We start from the raw sequence: 9,177 nt of genomic DNA, 5'->3' as shown, positions 1-9,177 counted from the left end.
TGGTGCTCTTGGAACGATGACTGTATCAACTCTGCTGTTGCAGAGACAAGCTACCGCAGACTAGAGAGCGTAAAACAGTGGATCTCTATGATTGTGCACTCTGGAGATCCGAAATCTGAGTATTGGTGTCTTGTGGCTAACACCAAGAAGTCAGTAGCACTGTGACTCTCCTTGAGCATCTTGGGAAGAATATTTTCCTTCCTTTCCTCAGCTTCCTGTAGAATCTATGTAGCCTGACTTCCGGTCTATACCAACCATTTGTGTTACAGCAGTCTCTGTGATATTGTCACAGTTCCTTCTCTGACTTCCGTCTTCCTTGACTACTTTCATGGACCTGCGTGACTATACTAGGCTACTTAGGTAGCCCAGATTAACCTCCGTGCTGATCTGAAAGTGATCATATCTTATGCTATGTGAAAGCAACATAGCCATTCACAGGGTCTAGGCATTAAGGCATGGCCAACTTCAGAGATCTTTAGTCTACCTAACACAGTGACATAACACATTTAATCTTTGGCATATAATATGCCAATGTATCTATTAATGCTTTAATATGTAGCCACAAAAGTAAATTTTAATTTATTGTTAAAATATTTTGTGGTCATATCTGTAGAGTCCCGTATCAACTCTTTAGCCAAATCTCCTATTTGTCGCTGCTCTGGGCACATAACCTCTTTTGCTGCACAGCAATACCAAGCCTATTTCTCATCTCTACTCACTGTTTCTTGTGCTCAGAACCCTTTTCCAGAGTGTACATTGGATATCATAGTGATTCAGGCAAGACACCTTGAAGAAACGGGGAGTAAACTGTAAAGGTTCATATGAGTAAGAGAGAATTGAAACTCTTTAGCTTTGCTTCCATATTAAGTCCCAACTGATTCTTATAAGGTCCTTGTATCCAGATAATATGTGTTAGTTTTCGGCTTCTGTCTTGAGTTTCCTTTTACTAAGAAGAGCTTGTAGGAAGTATTTGGAAAGTTATAGATTCAGATAGAATTTTTACAAAATTTCTTTTCCTTGACTGAACTACTTTCTCATCACAAAGACTCCTGGATCAGGCCCTCCCTTGTAAATAATGAGAATGAACCAAGAGTATTTATCTGTGTTTTTACTAAGCACTCTTTCATTGATGTTTAGAGTTTGAGTCTAACCTTCTCTGTTATTCTTTAAGACTTATAGGGTAAGAATGTAAGAGTTTAAAAAACCAATGTACTTATTCATCCGTTCTTCCACTATTTTATGTTGATGGACCCTAATATTATAGTTGAGTGCATACCCCCTAAGGAAAGCAACCACATTTTCCTGCCTTTCTTGCAAATGACCTGTGGCCTTAATACTAGTGTCCACGTGGAAGGAACGTGAGTGTAGAACATGAACCTCAAGGGCACCCCAGTTCTTGTAACATAGATGCATTCAGTTGCCTGAAATCCAGACCCCATGGCTGGAAACCTAGCTGTGATTCTGGATCACAAAGCAGAGGGTTAGTCTCTGGGAGATAAAGGATAAGCCAGGGAGCAATTAGTTTCTTCAGATAGAGCTTTGTGGAGATGAGCCACGATAGAAACCTTTGCCTCTTGCCTCTCACCTTACATAAGATAGAGATCCCCCTCTCACCTAAATAGCTGTTAGCTGGGGACTCACAAATGTAATCCCACCTCAAGCATCACACAAAAGCAGCCCCAAATCCGCAGGCAGAGAGGTAAGCGGAGGTACCCCCTTGGATCCCTCAAAGAATCCAAACAAGAAGATACATTTGCAATGATAACCAAAGGTCTTTATTCCTGTCTTTAATTTCATACAACCACATTGGAAAAATAGTTGTGTCTACAAATGTACTTTCAGCAAAAGGATGCCAAACAAGACAAAATATTATTGTGAGTGATTACGGAAAATGTGTTTATGACTGGAAATCAAATACTCTGCTCAGCGTCTAGTTCACACACCCACAGCACAGGCAGAAAGGGGACGCTCCAGGTCTGAAGTTGAGCTTTTTTTAATGGAAGCATCTCTGAAGAAGCCGTTGGGGATTGCAAATCCTAGTCAGAGAGAGGAATCCATGAAAGATGGAGTTCCTATCACCAGACAAATACAATTCTGAAAATCCTTCTTTTTGTTATTTCCCTTGCATATTTTGCTTTATTTAACACAATAGCCTGTCTGCTTCACATTCAGACTTAGTCACACTGATTATCTGTCCTGCTCTTTTGAATGGTTAAACTACATGCTATAAATAAACACATCAATTTTCCTCTATTGCTACCCTTGCAGAAAGCTTGAGATAATTTGAGTTAATCTAGTATCTACTTATCGTTAAATATATTTTTCTTTGAAAGAATATATATATATATATATATATAGCATATGAAATTACAAGCCTTTCGGGAGCTAAGGATGAATTTTAGAGTGCTCAAATAATATTTACAATGTAAACATCACAGTTATTACATAAAGGAAATCACAATATTCACAACACATTTTATTTGGTTTGGCTATGGAAGTTTTCTTGAATTAGATATGTGGAACTCATAATGTAACCACTTGGTTGTTTTCCTTCAAGAATTCTGAAAGAGAGAGAGAGAGAGAGAGAGAAACAATTAGTGCTTTAAACATAAACAGCTATTACATTTATGTAATATTAGTTTCATTCACTAATTTAGCAAACATCGGTTTCCCCTTACCCTCTGTCGACAGCCTCTGACGAGATCGAGTCTAGCTGAGTCAGAGAGAACCTACCAGAACCCTGACTGTCGCAGTGGAGCTGGAGGGTGAAGGGGCTCTGGACTTCATCACTAAGAATGAAGCATTTGTACCTTGCACAAGTGAGCCACCTGCAGCAGGGCCTGTAGGACTTGGCCAAAGTGACCCTTCTGCAATAACGATAGGCTCCTGTAAATGACCTCACACTTCATGAAGGAATCCACCTTTGTATGTTGGTGTCCGCCATGTTCTTTATCTGACAGAGAAGCAGTCACCTTACAAAGCAGTATTTATTTCTCTTGGTTTTAGGCATGGAACCCAAGGCTTTTGCACAGGCCAGGCAAGTGCTCTCCCACTACACGAGACCCTCAACCTGGCTTTTATCTTTGAGCCAAGGAATGTCTATATGTGATAATATTGTTATGGCAAGCTCCTGACCCCATGTGTCCCTCATAGATAAGGAGATAATTAATCTAAGTGATGGAAGAGAATATTCAGGTAAATGAACTCTGAAAACTAGTTTGCTCCTGACAGCTCTCTTAAAATGCTCGGTGACCACACTAGAAACCAAAATGAGGCTGGGTTACCTTCAGCCCACACAACAGGCTACCTATTTTCATATTCTTAGCCAAAGCTGCAATTCTGCCTACTTTCAGGTTTTAGAAACCAAGTTCTATTGGGGCTAGGCACTCCCGTCCATTTTATATCTTTCCTTGGTTACTTTCATGCTAAGTGGTTGTAACCAGATGGCCTACAGAACTGTCACCATCTTCTCCATAGCTCATTAAAGAAAAGTGCACTGACTTTTGACACAGTGACATGACATTTTTGCCACTTTCCAAGTACTGTGAATAGGTTCAGATGAAATAATGAAATTGTTCACGTCTACGTAGTTTGTGAAAAGATACACCTTGTGTCCACATTTATAGGAAAACAATTTTTAAAACCTGCCTATACACCTTCACAAAAGAAAAAATAGCACATCTTTTTTTTTTTAATTAAAAATATTCCATAATTAATGCTGCTGGAGCTACAGTGCCTCTACTCACTCCCAGGTCAAACTTTGAATTTTGCTCTATGAAAGCTACTGTGTTTGAAGGAATATAATTAAACTCAGAATGCTTTGACATTACCATGCTATGATTCTGTGATATTTCTCCATGCTTAACTGATGATCTAACAGGCAGTCTTTGGACTAAATCTTAAACTAATAAAAACAGCATGGCATGAGTCTCAAAAGGACATCTTAGAGTTTCAACACGCATGTGGGAGAAAGGCAGATAGACAAGAAATACCTTGTAGAGGCCAAACTTTGTGGTAAACAGTGCCTGAGGTATTCACTGGGATGGAGTCTGCCTCAGGTAGAGGTGTTGTGTGGACTAGGTAATCTCTGAGTAGAAGAACGTTTAGCCCTAAGACGTTATCACCCACTGGCTCTTTCCTGCACTGATTCACCGTGGCAGCTCTGAGGCCACAGTACGGGGCAGAGGCACACTCACCTCTGATCTTCGGCTCTGCTCAGAGGAGCCTCGTCATTATTTTTCCAGCTCTTCGGGGAAGTCTGGAGAGTCTCCCTCGCTGCTGCAGACCAGAAGGAAAATGCACGTGTTAAAATTTTCAACTGGGGAAAGTTCCAGAGGAACAATCATGACAGCATGGCGAGGTGATTGTTTACGCTGTGTAAGACACACTGGAGATCAACAATGGTCTCTGCAGCTAGTGATTGGCCGTGTATTGTTCCAAGACCACAGTGTCTAAAATCAGCCTTATGGAATTATCATTTAGAGGGCAAGGAGAAGACACATGTCTGATTTCACTCTACCAGAGTTATGCTCAATGCTCAGCATGCACACAAAGGCAACTGGAGTGGAACGAGAGAGCCCTGGCTCCCTATCACTGTGTCCAGTGTTAACACACTACACAGGCACATGCTTTTAGAACTGAAACACACAGATGCATCATGGGTAAATGTGATAAAGCAGAGTTGTTGGATATAAATATGGTAGGGTTCCCTTGCATGACAAAGTTGCCAATTACACTTCACACATTTTCAAAGGTGAACACTTGATTAAACCACTCCCTGATTTGTAGAAGCCATCATTTTTTTAACCCTGTTGACATAATAAATTCAAAGGAAGGAACTTTAAAAAAAAACAGAGTGTTCAGGTCAACATCTCCAGAAATGCTGCTTTCTAATGTCTTTGGGCTCACACTTATGTATCAGTATTGTAAAAGTTTGCCAGGGAACCCTGGTATCAGTCAACGTTGAGAACAAGGAAGAAGTTGACACTTAGCAGACAAAGCACATGAAGTGAAGGAGACATGATCAGGTCTCCAAATAGAGCTTAGAAGTTGAAGGTTGTCATTTCCCCTACCTCCTCTTTCCATTCAGGATGGAGTTCAGGTATTTCTTTACAGCCATTTGCTTTCTGAGGCGGGTGTAGTTGTCTGTAAAGACTGCATCAGAGTGTCGTTTGATTGGCACGGGGTCTTCTGAGATGTTACTGCTGAAGAAGGTGAGGTGGGGGGAAAAATGAAATTAAAGAGACCAACAAGAAGTAGGCGATGCGTCAGTGTTCTGTATCTTCTCCTACTGAGTTTAGCTCTCTTTGACTAGTTTGTAAACGTTCGCTACTTACCTAAGAACAGTCTGTTTAAAGTCAGTAAGTATGAAAAGCTCTCTCTCACCCCAGGTGGGCCTGGTGTGTTTTACACAGTAACATGCACTATTTTCTCTAGATTAATTGAACATGATCAAAGAGTTGTGAGCCCTGAGCAAGGAAAATGACATTCTAGAAAGAGAAAAGAATTTGGAGATGGAGTGTTTGTTAAACAAACAAACAAACAAAAAAATAGTATTCTACCTGATCCGTTTGCCAATGAGTGACTCCAGGTATTTTTTGGCAGAAATCTGACCCAGAAGTCTACTGTAGTCACTGGTGAAAACTCCATCAGCATGCCTGGCATTTCTAAAACAAGGACAGAAACATAGTGATTGGGTAGTAAAGTTTCCTTTCAGAGTTATGCTAGCTTTTTTAATGGCAAAGAAACCTGCAAGCTACTTACAGAATAACAGCTCACTGAAACTTAAGCCAAACGGAAACTCCCTGACACCATAGCAAAGGCAACGCCTAGTCACTTGGAGCAGAATATAATCTATATGTCTCTATCCCAACATCTTGAAAAAAAAATGGGCTATTTTAGATATATGCTTCATTTTTGTTCCCTGGTAGGTTATTTAAAATGAATTTTCTAATAAAGTTGACCTAAAATTCATTTATAGCTTCTATATGTTTATGTAGTTTTTATGCTTCATTAAATAAAAATGCATACCATTAAAAATCTGTTAATTTAGTCAATCTCACTGGTGTTCTGTATCTTTTGTTATTCTTTTCCACCAAAATAATGGGGAATGAATCTCTCACAATAGAGAAGATCTTATGTCCATTAGGAAACTTTAACATGAGGGACCTTTTTTATACTTGGTCTTCAATGTGACATCTTTAGTCTACTCTGAAACACTGTTCCAGTCAAGCAATTGCATGAATGGGCAGCATGTTGAAAACCTTGACTCTTATAAGGAGGGATCTTTCCTTTGCATCTCTTCTCTCATGAAATCCTAACTGCTGGGTTTGATCTGGGATTTGAATAATCTGAGCCACTGAAATGATGTTCATAGGATGCAGGGAACAGCGTCTTTATCCTGCTGTGTTCAATCTTTCCATATGACTATCAGGAGCAGTTGCTAGAGCTGATGTCAACCATACTGACTGGAGTTGTGGAAATCTATCCCCTTGTAAGATAAAACTAAAGCATTTATTTATCTATTTAGATATGTGTCCTAAATAAGATAAACAAGAGTGTGCTTACCTGGATACATCATAATAGGGCGTGTCATTTTCTGCTAAGGCATTCTGCAAGATGTCAGTCTCTGCTTTTAATGAGACTTGATCAGGGTCCCCTGCTCCTTCAAACTGCACCCTGTCATCCAACCTATTAAGGTAAAAAAAAAAAAAAACAGTGGAAATGTACTACAGTCTTTCCTAGAAAGTGGTATTTATGATCCTACAACTATCTGAAACAGGAGAACAAGATATGGGAGCATATCAGCCATTTGCAAGACAAGAATAGGATAATTTGACCCATGACTTCCATGTTTAGTGAGCACATAAGTAGTAATTTTGTGTGAGCTCACAAAATGATGTCATTCAACTCCTAGAAGCTATAAATTATACTTAATTCAATTATATAAAAGCTATAAGCAAAGCCCATTATGTCGGTGTACCTCACTATTTCCATTTGTGAAGTGGTATTAAGAGGTAGACAGAGTTATACAAGGCAGATATATCCAACATGAAATCAGATACTTATTCATGCAAGTGCTGATATTTAGTATCAATTGCTCAAATATAGGGCAGAAGCAGGTTACCAGCTGCTTTTCTCTCTCTAGTTCCCTAATGCGCATCACAAAGCTTTACATGATCTCTTTACTGATTCAAACCGAAAGATCTCCATGTTCGTGAAAGGCTATCCCAATATACTGAATTTAAGGAGCTTTGGCTCCTCGTGTTGTATTATTAGCACATTCTGACTAGAAATGTATTATGCTGTACTGCAAAATAAGAATCTCATTTATGACATATGGAATATAACCTACTTGTGGATGCATGTGGATCTTTAATACGAGCAGTTTTCTAAAAATGTGTGTGTGTGTGTGTGTGTGTGTGTGTGTGTGTGTGTGTGTGTGTGTGTGTGTGTGTTCAACATTGGCGTAAACCTCCAAAGAGTTTTAGCTCCAGGGCACTTTGGTCTCTCTGGGTGAAGATGCAGCGGATGGTAAAAAGTCATCATCCATGGGCATGAGGCTGAACAGTCAGTATGAACTTTAACATTCCTATGACTTGCTGATCTGTTGAGATATAGGCGTCTGGGCTCTACTTGTCACAGCATGATATGGGGGTGCAGCATGCTACGTAGTTTAACAGAGAACATTAATAGCTGAGAATCTACTCATTTTACTGAGCATAAAAATGGACAATAACCAAGGAAATGACGATTTGCCTTTAGATACTAGTGACCCTGCCGATTAGAAAGGTCACGTATACATTGACTATTAGCATACGTTTGTCTTGACTTAGGTTAAGGTGAGCTATGGTATGCCTTATGAACATGGAGCATGATCTTCAATGTGTCAAACAGTAAAACTAAGGAATTTTGATTCAAACAGAGAATACTATGAGGACTGTATCTTAGTGCATATACCTCCTCATGATCTCTAATCTTGGCAGGGTGATTCTTCCTAAACCTATTCTTATTCAACAAAATATCATGTGTGTATACCTCACTAGCAAACTATTAACCTCATAATCATTTTTATTAAGTATAAATTTAAATGAAGTTGGCAAGTAAACAACTATTTTTCTGCCAGAAACAGAACCTGACCTGGGATGAAGTTACATGGGAGTTTGTTATTTTTCTAACACAAGTTTGAAAGTGGGACCCATCTGGTGTGCTAAACTGACCACCAATGTTATTTTCATGTGTTAGAGGATGATTTCGGAGCTCATAACAAGCGTTTTGAATGCTCTCCCCACTACATCAAAGTACTGGAATAAATAATATGTAATTTAAAACCGAGCACTCTCCAAAATAGCATGAGGAGACTCTCATTTAGACACAGAGAAAGTGCCTGCCTATGTGAATTAAGGGTGCACTTTGACAGAATGAAACTTACCTCATGGCAGAAGGTGGTCCAAAAAGAGGCCAGGCCAGTGCCTGGGAGATCAGGACATTGAAGAGTGTCATCAGGGCCAGGAACTGTGGCTTGCTTCTGCCTTCCATCTCAGGAACCCTGGAAAGAGAGAGGATGCTGATTCTCCCAGCCATCCTTGGCCAAGTTCTGAGGGTCTAGCTACACTTCCTAGGGCTGTTGCAGAATTGAGAAAAGGTCACTTCATCCTCAGGAAAGAGTTGAACTGATTGGCATAAGATGACTTTTAAAAATAAATATTTTCCCCCAGGTTAAGTTGTTAGAGTGTGAGCTAAGTTTACTTTCGGCTTTCCCTCGGCAGGCACTCAGTTGACTTTAGCATCTGATTCAAGGCTACACTTCTGTCGTGGTGGAGACAACCAACTCCAGACTCTGTTTTGATAACAGAGTTGTAATATCCAAGCTTGGTGTCTTTTCTGTTGAAGGGAAACAGCTTCAAGGAATTTGTTGGGTTTTCCCCCTCTAAACTTTAATGTCTAATTGTTATAAAACTAGAGTGTTACCCACTTAACAATTCTTCTAGTAAATTATATTCTCAAGTTTACATGTTCATGTGTACACATATGGATATAAAATATAAATATGTGTCATAAGGCAAAAATCGTGTATACATATCATATTTAAATTCTTATTTTTCCTGTATTCATTACAGATAACTCTGAGAACCTATTTCTTTAAGCCAAGGCTCAAGCAGATTAGTTCAAGAATGA

General features: G+C 39.5%; 1 protein-coding gene across 1 annotated transcript; it reads right to left on the bottom strand.

Moving 5' to 3' along the window:
- Positions 1 to 2,352: 2,352 nt before the first annotated feature.
- Vip (vasoactive intestinal peptide) lies at positions 2,353 to 8,569 on the bottom strand. The gene is made up of 6 exons (XM_051164269.1): positions 8,432 to 8,569; positions 6,568 to 6,690; positions 5,562 to 5,666; positions 5,073 to 5,204; positions 4,197 to 4,278; positions 2,353 to 2,561 (listed from the first exon to the last, which is right to left on the bottom strand). Exons 1-5 carry the CDS (start codon positions 8,536 to 8,538, stop codon positions 4,233 to 4,235), a joined length of 513 nt encoding a protein of 170 aa, XP_051020226.1. The 5' UTR covers positions 8,539 to 8,569; the 3' UTR covers positions 2,353 to 2,561; positions 4,197 to 4,232.
- Positions 8,570 to 9,177: the final 608 nt, after the last annotated feature.

The sequence above is a fragment of the Acomys russatus genome, chromosome 21 (assembly GCF_903995435.1).
Source record: "Acomys russatus chromosome 21, mAcoRus1.1, whole genome shotgun sequence".
Classification (NCBI taxonomy): domain Eukaryota; kingdom Metazoa; phylum Chordata; class Mammalia; order Rodentia; family Muridae; genus Acomys; species Acomys russatus.
The sequence above is the reverse complement of the archived record's forward strand: the minus strand, read 5'-3'. Positions and strand labels throughout refer to the sequence as shown.